Source organism: Taudactylus pleione, unplaced genomic scaffold (genome assembly GCF_031769625.1).
Source record: "Taudactylus pleione unplaced genomic scaffold, aTauple2 ptg000145l, whole genome shotgun sequence".
NCBI classification, from domain to species: Eukaryota; Metazoa; Chordata; class Amphibia; order Anura; family Myobatrachidae; genus Taudactylus; species Taudactylus pleione.
The window spans coordinates 2,945,498-2,959,172 of record NW_028284547.1 but is presented as its reverse complement, the minus strand read 5'-3'; the positions used below and the strand labels follow the sequence as shown (position 1 = coordinate 2,959,172).

The following is a 13,675-nucleotide window of genomic DNA, read 5'->3' as shown; positions in this document are numbered from 1 at the left end:
AAGGAGCGCTGCACTAGTCTTAACGAGGGGGGAACAGGTACGGCCATTTTCTGAGAATTAGCTTTCTACGCCACAGTCAGTTTAAATTTGAGGAGGGGAGACAACCTGGGGTCATTTTGCTCCGTGATTTGGGAGGCTCAGACATCAAAATGACAGAAGAGCATAGGAATTACATGTGTGGCGTAACCCCCCCATAAGTGCGTTAATGAATGCGGACATTTTATTCCTAAAAAAAACGCGTGGTTTCCCTACATTCCCAGAAGCAGGGATGGAGATTTGCTCCATTTTGTTTACATTTCTGACAGCAGCCTGTTTCATCCAGGACCAAGTGTCTCCGCGGTCAGGGTCAGAGTATAAGTATATTAAGTTAGTGGTATAGTATTTTAAAAGAATCCTTATGAAGTGTGTCCAGGGCGTAAAGCAGCAGATGTAGAAATCCATGGGTCACTTTTATTCGCAGTGACTAAGGGGTCTATATACTAAGCAGTGTTATGGTGCATACACACGGTCAGATTTTTCTTCAGATCTGAACGATAACGATTTAAAAAATCATTCAGTCATTCATATCTGATGGAAAATCTGACATATCTGACATGCCTGAATGATGACCGATGAATGATGCGCGTTCTCGATGGTCAGATATCTGACATCTGATGTGTTTGCAGTCAGCTTTGGATGATTTCAGTCATTTTAATGCAGTCAAAAATCGTTCATAGTTGAAATCGTTTAAATCGTTGGTCAAATCGTTCAGAACGTTCATCTGACACATCTGACCATGTGTATGCTTCATTAGGAGACAGAGTGAAAAGTGATAAGGTGCCAGCCAATCAGCTCCCAACTGTCATTTTTCAAACACAGCCTGTGAGATGGCAGTTAGGAGCTGATTGGCTGGCACCTTATCACTTTCTTATCACTTTTTCACTGTGTCTCCTAACACTGCTTAGTACATAGAGCCCTATGTCAGCGTACACATAGATATTTCATTGTTAAGGCCAGGGGTGTATCTACCCATTGGCCAGGATGGCACTCGCCAGGGGCGCCGGCCAAGGGGAGGTGCCATCCGGGGGTACCTCCCGTGGCTAGGGGTAGAATCAAGACAGGGCCGCTAGGACTGCACTCCCGGGTATGCCACTGGGACAGCAGCGATGAGGCACACATGATGCCATGTGCGCCTTCTTCTTCTTCAAATAAAGCTTTATTTATTCTATGTATCAGGCAGCCACCGGCAAGCGATGGCGGCTGCACAGATCTTGACATCTAGGAACTTCCAAGATGTCAAAGTCCGGGCAGCCGCCATCGCATACCAGCGGCTGCCTGGTAGGTACATAGAATAAATAAAGCTTTTTTTTTCATTGAACAAGGCTCGCATGACATCATGTGCGCCTCATCACTGCTGCTGCACTGAGGAGCCACCGAGTCACAGGCTGAAGTTGGTAAATATTTGTGGGCCGCAGGGAGCCGGTGGCTGGATGGTGGGGGCCAGGGACTGGATCCAGGGGCTGGATGCGTGGAGCCAGGGACTGGAGCAGGGGGGACAGGGACTGGAGCCCCGCATTACAGGCAGGCTAATGGCTGGGGAGACAGGAGGGGGGTGACTGGGGAGACAGAAGTAGGATGGTGGGGCTGGGGAGACAGGAGGGTGATGGCTGGGGAGACAGGAGAGGGATGACTGGGGAGACAGGAGAGGCATGGCTGGGGAGACAGGAGGGGGATGGTGGGGCTGGGGAGACAAGAGGGAGACAAGGCCCACCAAGAGCCAGGTAACAGGGCCGTGGCCTAATCGCGGGAGGCCCGCCAGGCCCCTCAGGAAGCCCGGGCCCGGGTAATTTGTACCCACTCCCCCTCCCCCTCTCGGCGCCCCTGGATGGGGATGCTGGAGAGACAAAAAGGGTGCTGCCTGAAGAAACAGAAGGGGGGTGCTGGCTGATAAAACATGGGGGTTGGCTGGGGATACAGAAGGAGGGCTGGCTGTAGAGACGTTGTAAGCACAGAGTAATTATTCAGAAAATATGGGGGGGAGGGGGTGCCAGTCCATTACTTTGCCAGGGGCGCTTGGACCCCTAGATACACCCCTGGTTAAGGGTTTTAAGAAAATGAAGTAAAGTTCCAGAGTATCTTATGGAGGTAAAGTATGACTAGCTGGGGTAAAAGAGAGGGCATAATGCCGGAGTTGTAAGAAATTTTCTTGGGGTATCTTATATTTATATTTTAATTGTTGAAATGAGTATACTGTATATCTACACCAGGGTGAGTCACCACCTATCTGAGTTGCCCCAGTTTCCCTCCATTTACACGTATAACTTTATATATGTATATAGCTTTCCATTTCATTGCTGAGAGTGTCCATGTGTATCTGAGCTTGTATTATAAATTACATGATTTACTTAATTGAGAAAAATAGGTGGAGAAGGGGCCATGTACATGCTGTGAGGGTTGGCACCCGGCCTTTTCTACCTCACAATACCATCTGAGTACTCAGCAATCAAGTCTCAGCACTTCTGGGGTCAGGGCGGGACTTCCAGCATGGGAAGCACCGATGGGGTCAGGGCGGGACTTCCAGCATGGGACATCGCTTCTGGGGTCAGGGCGGGACTTCCAGCATGGGACATCGCTTCTGGGGTCAGGGCGGGACTTCCAGCATGGGACATCGCTTCTGGGATCAGGGAGGGACTTCCAGGTATGGGACAGCGCTTCTGGGGTCAGGGAGGGACTTCCAGGCACAAGACAGCGCTCCTGGGGTCAGAGTGGGACTTCCAGGCATGGGACAGCGCTCCTGGGATCAGGGCGGGACTTTCGGTCCATCAGACACTTACAAATAAAACCAACAGTTAAAGGAAAAACAAAAGTCCAAAAAAAACGCAACACACAGGAAGGCCCAAAAAAAAAAAATGTAAAAAAGCAAAATTTTAAATTTAAACAACAATTTTACTTCTTAGAACCAGAACTACCCACTATGCCTACACGTCAGGAAGATCCCAGAGAGGGAGAAAGCACAGTGCACCACAGCGCGCCCACCCAGTGAGTAACACATATACCGTATATCGGGCTTGATTCTGATGTGGCCGGTATATTGCACAGCTGCAGGGAATCGTCCACCTGAAATGTAAATGCAGCAGGAGGTCTCTGTAGGAAACGGACACCTCCCGCATTGCATCTGCGATCTGAGTGCAGCGTCTGCAGACCATTGCATCCTTATTAAGTCTGCGTAAGCTGAAGTTTACTTCGGTACCCCTCTGCCGGGTCCAGAGTCTGCACCCAGTAATGCTGATTATGGGCTCGGCATGCCTACAAAACGTGGGCAACACACTTCCATTTTGTAGAAACGCCCCGGTCGCCGCCCCAAACGCCGCTGCATGTCAGTCATGGTGCAGCTTAGGGGGGGGGGGCTGCGAGCGATCACAAAGGACCCATTCTGCACATGCGCAGAACGGGGTCTGCGCAAAACCATCGGATTTGTACGGGTTTGCATACAAATCCGAATAAGGTAGAGTTAGATACTACGTATGATCTACGTCAGTACCTACAGCACTCCCCTATGCTGCATCTCTTCTCTCCTGCCGCTCTCTCTCTGTCCGCATTGCTTTCTTGTGTTTCTCCGGAATGCTATCATGTCTCTCTCCGGAATGCTATCATGTCTCTCTCCGGAACGCTATCATGTCTCTCTCCGGAACACTATCATGTGTCTTTGCCGTTTCTTGAACAACTTTTTTTTTAATCCCTATTTTTCCCTCTGATATCTCAGGGACCCGGAACCGTATTTTGACCGTAGTATCCATCAGCATCTTTTTTTTCATCTTGCTGGGAATACCAAGCATCCTGAAAACTCTGCTCAATGTCTGTTGGCCAAAAATCCCCAAACCCGAGGATAAATTCAAGGGACTCTGCACGACACCCAGCAGCAAAGTGTGGGAACACCAGCAGGTAGAGTACCTCCCATATATAGCTGGACAGGTGGGAAGCTGCACTCTCAGGAAAATGGCTCAGGTAAAAGTCACCCGCCACTCATCAGAAACCCAGGGGCGGAGGTTATAGTTCCCGATGGGGGTTGCAACCCTGTTGACCAATAAGAAGCCACAATCACAGATATTACATCACCCAGTGAGTGGCAATATATATAACCATTATACAGTATATATAGAGATTCACCATTTTATGCTGATTAATAAGTTTTTTATACTTACAGACAAATAAATGATTTAATAGTGTTTACTATCATATAAAGACTCATACATTTATATATATATATATATATATATATATATATATATAAATAAAAGGTATGATTAGATCTAGAGCTGGTGCAAAGAGATGATAGGAATAGCTACATCCAGGAACAGGAGACTTATCGATGAAGAAACCTGAAACCTCTGGTTCCCAATTCCCCAACGTTTCCTCACCACACCGAGGAAGCTTTGAGCCTGCACCTGGCAGGAGAGGAGCGACCTTCTAATGCCCAGGTGACACCAATTATAATCCCTGAGTCATCTGAATGACCCATGTGCCTACTCCTGGTAGTTAAAGGACATTCTATCAGTCCTCGGATTCCCATTATCAAAAAGTTTTTCCATGAAAGGACAAATGTCAGTCTTGTTCCCAATCCCGGGTCTTGGATATCCCAGGAAGACTGGGACATGGAAGAAGGAACCCGGGACTCGCCCTGTCCAGCATTTTTCTGGGCAGACTTATTCCACCCCTTTCACTGTAACCTGCCCCTACTTGAGAGCTGTTGGGCGCGAGGAAACAAAAGTCAGGAGATCGGTCCAAGAATGAATCCCGCTCTTCACTAAACCAACCTTCACCCATTCTTTCATGAAAGCGGAAATCTCAGCCCGAGAGTCTGCTACACACAATGGAGGGTTCTCTTCCAAGAGGCTACTAAAACTAAGCTTCATTAAAGTGTTCAGAGAACACAACACGGGATGGATCGTGCACAATCCCTGCTCCTCCCTTTGCAGATATGTGACATTCCTCTAGCTGGGAATTCATTTGTTGCTCCACAGGCGTTAGAAGAAAACCAGCATAGGGGTAAAACAAAAAACAAACCTTTCCCATAGAGATAAGATTTGTCCTTTCCACAGAGTCACCATGGAAGAGGCTGTATTCTGGTTCTCCCACTACTTCACCATGGCCACGTGATTTTTAGTACGTTATTTGGTTGGCCAATAGTGATCATTTACCCCCGGCCGGGGCATGTGTGACAGGAGGAGTTGGGTGGAGCAGGATCATGCGTGTATGGTCCCGAGATCGTTAGCATGCGTAGATTAGGCCACTCCCTCTCGTGCTTCCTCCGCTGGACCCCTCTGTACTTTTTGAGGTCAGCTCTGTTCTGAGCACATCTGCATGGTATGTTATAACACAATATTACAACACTGAAGTGAATGTGTGTACACAGCGTTCTCAGATTCTACGATATGCCTACGTTACTCAGCTTTTTTCCCACCAGAAGTGACTGTTGTTTTTGCTATTTTAATTTTTTTTCTTCAGAAGTAAATTAGCACACAAGTTCTCCATAGAGGCAGTTGACCTTGAGTTAGGGGACCTTAGATTAGCACCTCGATGTTGGTTTGCTCCAGGTCCCTGAAGAACTCGGAACCTAATTCCTTACCCTAAAGCAGTGGTTCTCAAACTCGGTCCTCAGGACCCCACACAGGTCATGTTTTCCAGGTCACCTAGCAGGCACACAGGTGTTTTCATTACTCACTGACACATTTTAAAAGATCCACAGGTGGAGCAAATTATTTAATTTGTGATTCTGAGAGGAGACCTAGAAAACATGCATTGTTTGGGGTCCTGAGGACCAAGTTTGAGAACCTGTGCCCTAAAGCATGCAGGCATTTTGTTACACTATTTTCTGCTCTGAAGGTATTTTTGCTGCATGTTAGCCCCCACACTAGTTGAGGAGGAAAAAAGATGTCCATGTCCTTTCTCCCGGCTGCAGCAGGTACCAGAGCTTTGCCCACAAGGGGGAGGTCAGGGAGTGTCCCAGAATCCTCCTCTCTAAGGATCATGACCTGCACTAGGCAAAAGTACGAGTCAAGGCCTTGGAGTGTCGGAACTCTGAAACGCAGGAGCTCAGACAAGACACAACCTCCATTCTTCATCAGGGAGTTGGCCAATGCACAGTCCACGGCTCCAGACTCTATGCTGCCCCCTTGCCCAGTTTTGTATTTACCTATATATATTCCCCTCTGCCAGTGTAAATACGGTTTACATCGCGACCTGCCCTTTCAACCTAATCACTCCTGTTCCTGCGTTGCTGAGCTGCGCTGGTTCTTGGACATCACCATGTGATATAGGTTTAGAACTATCTTTAACTCTGTTGGCAGCTGTATCCCTTCGGACGCCCAGTCTGTCATAGAGTTATGTCTCACTATGAAATGGACGATCAAGAACCCCTGCTACTATAGAGCTGGGGTTGCCTCAAATGGGGGTGGCATGGTGGGAGTTTTGATAATTTTCTGGAATGCCCAACCCAACGTAGACCACTAAGGAGGAGGAATGGCTCACTCTGTGCTACCCTCTGCCAGTCTACCTACTATTTATATAATAGCCCTTTTATTCCCATCCTTCACCCTCCCACACCTCTGTTCCTCTATTGTATTTGGTGCCCTCACATTTACGTCTAATAAAGCTTCTGCCTAAATTCTACACTTGGATCCATGGTCCTGACCCGACTACTGGCCCCCACCTCCGTGTCAATAAGCAAACTGTACAACCCTCACACTGCAGTCTGTGATGTAAGCCTACTTCCTTGGGCCAGAACCCTGATATTGGAAACGTAACTATGTGGTGCCTTCTAAACTTGCTGTGATGTCATGGCCACTCAGGGCCGTAGCTAGGGTAGTGCGGCCGATGCCATCGCACAGGGCACCACAGGGCAGGGGGCGCTGTTTGGGCATGTCAAATTTCTGTTTATTATCATTCTCACTTGTAGCTTCCTCTTATTTCATCCCCAGCATCTCCTGGCCTTTCCTATCTCTTCCCTGGCCCTTCCCCTTGAGTCAATTCCTCTTTTTTGGGTGCATTATATCCCTTTGAAAAATGAGGGGGGCGCCAATGCTCTTTGTGGCACAGGGCACCAAAAAGTCTGGTTACGGCTCTGTGGCCACTCCTATATCTGCATACACCAATCGCATACAGCAGGGGTTCTCAATTCCAGTTCCCAAGCCCCCCCCCCCCCCGCAACAGTTCATGTCTTCTGGATTTCTTTAGTCCAGTGGATCCCAAATTGGGGTTCTGCAGGTTGATGGTCCAGGACCATTTAAAATTATTTATGGTTAATGTGATAGACAAAACCAGTGCTGGTGGCTGTCAGTCATAAAATACAAACAGAAGCGTAACCCTGTCCACCACCACGTAACTGACCCTAAGGATGACACAGGTAAACACAGTTCACTTAATTTCATATTTTTTTCTGAGTTTCTCAATAAGAAAATGTTGGCCTAGGGATGCCGTCAAAAAATGCCGATACTCTAGGCCACCGTGATTTAGTCTGGGTCAGTAATATTCCCACCTGTTTCCAGCGACAGAAATCCTGAAAACATGACCTGTTGGGGGTACTTTTGGAGCTGAGAACAACTGGCACCCTTGCAGGGGTGGTGTGTGTTTCTAAACCCTGCTATCGCTTTAGAACCGCCTGCAGCATAGCATGCAGTGCAGGACAGAGCTGTATTGACATATGTCATGTGACAGACACTTTCCAGGCCAGGTTAATGTTTGAAGCGCAGCCTGTTAAACACACAGACCCACAGTGCAATCTGAATTCCAGTTTTGCCCGATCAGCTGATGCTTCCTCTGTACAGGATGCCCTGGGGTGCTGTGCTGGGAGACAGGGAATAAGCATCTGCCTGATATTATTCACCCACTTGCACCTGCCTGCAAATCCATAGCAAAAGCTGACTCCCTCGTTTCATTGTCCCAGGACTGACACATTGCAGACCCAGAATCCAGGAGGGAGGTGACGTCAACCCTTTGTTAGGGACAGAACCTTTTTTTTGCCCTTCAGCACCATAATTAACGGCTGTCCCGATTAACATTCTGGAGATTAAAAAAATAAAGTCTTTGTTTTTTCTTTAATAATAATGTAAGAAAATAAACACGTAGCAGACCTCGGTCATCCGGATATGATGGCAAGCCTTTGAGACAATGGATGCACCTGTGTCATCACTGGGGTTTTGGAATATACATCAAATTGTAGTGTTTCCAATCGTGAAATAAAGTTACACAACCAACTAAAGTAACAGTTACTAGGTGCTCCTGGCGGGAGAGTGACCTGAATACTAGTTAATTGAGTTACATATTAAGAATAGGGAGTAATTATAAACAGAAAAACCATGCTGGGGCCGTGTATACAAATTAGTGCAAAGGAGACTTTACAAAAATAAATAAAGCATTTTCCTTTTCTCTCTGCCATTTGCTGGGTTGCAGCCCCTATAATGAACTTTGGGTTTCAGACTATAGATAGACAGTAAAAAGGTCGACAATGTCTAGATAGATACCAGATGTTAGACAGTCAATAGGTCAGCTTGGACAAAATGGTCGACACACTAAAGGTTGACATGTAAGAAGGTCGACAGGTACAACGGGTCGACAGGGTCAAGCGGTCTACACAAAATTGGTCGACACATGATTCTTTTTGTTGGTTAAGGTTAGACACTTACCCAGACGGTTAGAGTTAGACACCAGGAGGGAGGGTTAGGCACTAGAAGGGACAGTTAGGGTCATACACCTACCCCGACGGTTAGGCACCAAGGGGAGGGTTAGGGTGAAGATTAGGGCTAAAAAGTTTTTTTTTTTTTTTTTCGACCTTTTGACACTGTCGACCTTCTTACATGTTGACCTTTAGTGTGTTGACCTATTGACTGTCTAACATCTGGTGTTTATCTATACACTGTCAACCTTTTTACTGTCTGTTAATCCACACCCATGAATTTATGCACCAAATTATTACTTGAAAAGGGAAATTCCCCAATAATATTGTTCCTGGCCGATCGGAGGTTGAGATGGCTTCCTCACAGGTTTAAAATATATCTTCTGCATGGAGTGTCATCTGTAAGTAGCGCCTTTTATAAGTACAGGGAATTTATCGTAGCTTTTCTTTTTTAGTAAAGGATTTATTTACCTAATTTATTAAATTCAAGGTGAAAATTGTGCGGGATGGTTTTAATGATTTAGCTGTTCTCTAGTCACCTTCATCCAGGTCAGCATGGCCCAAGACAGAAGCAAAACTGCAATGCCCACACTGCTCAGTACACCCTTACATGTTGCTTACACCGTGGAGGCGGCCATTTTGGCTCAATCTGAATTTAGCATAGAAGTACAACAGAAACATTTTACATGGCTGCCTCATGAGGTCCATCTCTTATCAGTACATTTACAGAGGCGACGCTATAGGAAACTCTATGCCAAGGGTATCTACTGCTCCCTAGCCACTGGGGACCTAGATTCCATTGTAAAGGGATGATGGAGGCCAAGGTCCAGCTGATAGACAATGGTGTTTGCCTATGGATAAAAATACTGCCTTGTATACTAATATGCATTTCTTTACATCAACACAGGACCTCATCTCTATCATCACAGTAGTTGAAGAGATTGAGCCCCCTCCACCTGCTCCTCCGCTGCCCCTGCACGAACCGCCATTACTACTACCCAACAAGCCACCGGCCATTATTTCTGGTTATGAAAAACACTTCTTGCCAACCCCAGAAGAGGTGATGGGATTTTGCTGAGAGCCATTATGGAGACGATCCCTATCACAGGCAGACTCAGCTGGTAATAGGCAGACAACGTAAGGGGTGTGACTGCCGCATCCACCCCCACACTGTAACACAATATGGCTGCAAAGTGTCAACGACCCAGTGAAGGGTGCAGGGATTAGTTTCAGCACAAGGGGGCGCACTGCGCATTGAACGTGAATAGAGAGACGTGTACGGACAGGATTTTTCAGACTGGCACATTTTATTTGCTGAACCTGTTCTGCGAGATCTTCTATTTACAACATAGATATATACGGTTTCTCCAATTACCAGGCAATCTGTCACCAGACCTTACTGTGAAAGCCAGGCTGCCTAAAGCTGGGTACACACCTATACAATCACCGGTCCGTTCATCCATTATCGGGAGAACGCTCGTTGGATTGTATAGGTGTGTACACTGTCCCGATGCAGTAGTGTTAGCCAATAAATGGCTTTTAACACTCCTGCAACAATCGGAAGGTCACATCTTATGTACTGTGTAATATTTATCGGTTCGACCTCCCGATCCCATAGAAGCCCGTATACACTGTGCTATGTCTGCACAGTGTGTACACGGCTGACAGGGGGTCACACTGGGGACAGACTGTACGGCTGATCGGGATAGTTTTACCCGATCAGCCTGCAATCGAGAAAGTGTGTACCCAGCTTTAGTCCCTGTATATACCTTTCTACCCCCATGTACAGACTCTTGTGCCCACTTTTTCTAGACTTTCTCACTTGGAGATCAACTTTTTAGATTGTTTTTATTTTTTTTACCTCCATTTTGTTACTGTTAATATTAAAAAATAAAAATTTTTTTTAGAAGGATATCCAATGTCCTCAGCACTTGATTGCATCATATTAAGAATCTAGCATCTGCCAATTTACAGGAAACTGGCAGGAACATATTCCCGGAATAAATTATTAGCCGGAATGGAGTACAAATGAGGAGGTTATTCCTGGCAGTGTTCTGCAGATGGAGGCGTCTTAACTAGCAATATGCAGGTTTAAAGATGCAAAAAAATGAATTCTGGAGCTCTGCCTGGTGAAAGTTCTTAGGTTGTTAAGTGCAGGTCCTATAAATAGAGAATTGACCAATCACAGCTCAGCTTAGAGAGGACTGATACCAGGTCAGGTCTTGTGTCAGCTGACTGTGTGACCACGGCAACATGACAGCTCATTAACGGATGCGGGCGCAGCCTGAGTGCTGCCATATAACATTTATACTGTTTACTCACTATATATTTAGGCTTAACATTTGCACTAAACCATAGCAACCAGAAAGCAATTTGACGTTATCTGTCTCCTGAAAGACATGTAGGCTCATGTACAAATTGGCAAAATCCCAGCCTGACGCTCTGTGTGTATAATTGTGCCTAATTTTACTACCAGCCAGTAAAGGCCACTTCACCGGGCTTTGGCAACACCCCGTACAGGGAAGTGTAGCATTAGTAAATAACCTATAAGTGAAGTTATGTCTAAATAACCAAGAACATGATAATGGACACTTTCTTTAACAAACTCAAATACTGCACACTCTAAAGAAGGGATGGGGAACCTCAGGCCCGGGGGCCGTATAAGGCCCTCAGAATCATTTGGTCTGGCTCTCTGAGCTTTTCTCTGCTAGCCTCATCTGGCTAGCAGGGTGCCTAGAATGGCACACTGCCGCCAGAATCTATGCAGCAGTGCCGCCTGGGGTGTCCTTAGGATGCTTCAGACGGTCACACCGCTGCCCTTACAGCGCCCTGGAGCATCCTCAGGATGCTTCGGGCATTGCTGTAATCACTGGCGATTGTGGCCCCGCCCCCATGTGACATCACACAGAGGATGTGGCCTGCGAGTAATGTTATATATATCGAAATGGCCCTCTGCAGAAAAAAGGTTCCCCACCCCTCCTCTAAAGGCTCATGTTCTGCTGTAACTCAGTATTTCATCAGGACTTACAGCGGGTTGGGTATGGGATGCCGCCGGTCAGAATACCGACAGAGGCATCCCAACAGTCAGAATCCCGACACTAAAAGGTAAGCTAACCCTTACCCCTAACCCTCCCCAGTGCCTAAACCTAACTTTCCCCCTTAGTGCCTAACCCCTAAACCTAATCCTCGATACTTACCTTTGGGATGTTGGCAGTCGGGATTCTGGAGCTGTGAACCCGACGCTAACAGGATTCTGTCACCGGTATTTTGACCATCGGCATCTCGCACGCCGGGATGCTGGCTACATCCCCTTTCAGCTACTAAAGAAAATATAAACATTGCAATTTGGAAGCCCTCCTGATGGCTGCAGCAATAGAAAAACGTGAGGTCATGAGTTCATAGTGAACGGACATCTCAAAATGGCTGCCTCCGACCCCGGAGAAAAAACGGGATTTCACGGCTACCTGGCCCCCCTGGTTGGACGAAGTGCCCATAGTATCCTCTACTTGTATTCTGGGGCTTCCTACTCTTCCACTTTTCTCCATTCTACCTTTCCCTTTTGGGTCTTGTTTTTGTTTACCAGTTTCATTGGGTTTTTTTTGGGTAAAATATTTTCTTTAATACATTTTGTTAGAATTATAATGAATACTGTTTCAGATATTTTTTATATATATATTCTGTACAAATTTTTATGATTGTCTCTGTTATGTACAGATTTGATATTGTATTTATTGTATTATGTTTTGAATATATATATATATATTTTTTTTTTTTGGATTGTTTTAAAAAATGAAACATAAAATTGAAATTTAAAAATAAAAAAAATGGCTGCCTCCACCAGTGACTCCAACATCATTTGGTTCCATTGAATTGGCAGTCCGCGTTCTTATGAATATTTATTTATGATTAGATAATTAAAGCAGCAGAACACTCGTAGGGCAAGCCTAACCTGTAGCAATAAATATTTATTATTACTAATAATTACAGTATTTGTGTAACCATGTTTATTTATTACTGGAAAATAATCAGAGCACCAGTATATTTACAGGGCTTGTTAAAACTTTCCACCAATCAGCGCATTAGGAGGCCCACAATGATAGCCCATCTTATAGATAGAGCACGACATGTTTTACAGGCCTAAACCAAACTGTAGCCAAACCAAGCATAAAAACATTGACATCACAAAAGTTAAAAGGGATTCTCCACAGGAGAGTACAATGTATTTAGTGTCATCTCATTTAGCCCCCCCCCCAAAAAAAAAAAAAAAAAACAGTGTCCCCAATGTAATTGGGCAGCTGTGGCGCTGGCTACGGTGTCTGGGAGCATATTGTTGTCTTTATAAAAACAAAAAGTTAAACTATAAAAAAAAAAATTGCCGATTTAATTTGCTACTTGTGAGCGAACACCTGTAAGAAAGAGTGTTTTGGATTCCATTTGGATGGCTGTGCGGCAATCCAAGTAAGGGTCACGGGAAACACGAAAAAAAAAAAGGGAAGAGGCAGCGAGAATAATTGCAACCAAACTCAAAAATGACTCTAATGCAGAGGTAATGGAGGAAGGGCGTGAACATTCGAGAGCACAGCGGCCTAAAGTATTATAAGCCATTTTTAGTTTAATGCAAGTGTGGCCTGAAGACCCGGCCCACACGGTCAATATGGCAGCCACGGCCCTGTGGGGGTTAGTCCCTCATGGTGCCTGCCATTTTCATATGAACCATCGGCACTAGGCGCCATGTACTGTAAATGTATATGTAATAACACGTTATAACATGTTATACAGGAATCGGTATGTAATACTGCCAGACCTAAGCCTTGCAGATGAAGATCCAGACTAGAGTAAGTCCCCTAACCCTCCCCCCAACCCTCTCGTGGTGGTGCCTAACCCTAACCACCCCAGGGGTACCTTACCCTCCCGGGGGGGGGGTTGCCAGACCCTAACCTCCCCCCGGTGGTGCCTTACCCTACCCCCCCCCTTTCCCTAGCATAACCCTCCCACAGGGTGCCTAATCCTAAATCCCCCCAGAAG

General features: G+C 46.1%; 1 protein-coding gene across 5 annotated transcripts in view; it reads left to right on the top strand.

Annotated features, from left to right (window-relative positions):
* The window catches only part of IL27RA (interleukin 27 receptor subunit alpha), a 73,443-nt gene extending 61,098 nt beyond the window's left edge, over window positions 1-12,345 (top strand). For 3 of the 5 annotated variants that reach the window (XM_088473965.1, XM_088473964.1, XM_088473962.1), the window contains 2 exons: window positions 3,743-3,921; window positions 9,558-12,345. In XM_088473965.1, coding sequence (XP_088330091.1) covers window positions 3,743-3,921; window positions 9,558-9,728 — 350 coding nt within the window. In that variant the 3' untranslated portion in view covers window positions 9,729-12,345. Of the gene's footprint in view, window positions 1-2,936; window positions 3,019-3,742; window positions 3,922-9,557 lie in introns of all 5 variants that reach the window. The other 2 variants (XR_015878523.1, XM_088473966.1) reach the window with 2 other exon arrangements.
* Window positions 12,346-13,675: the final 1,330 nt, after the last annotated feature.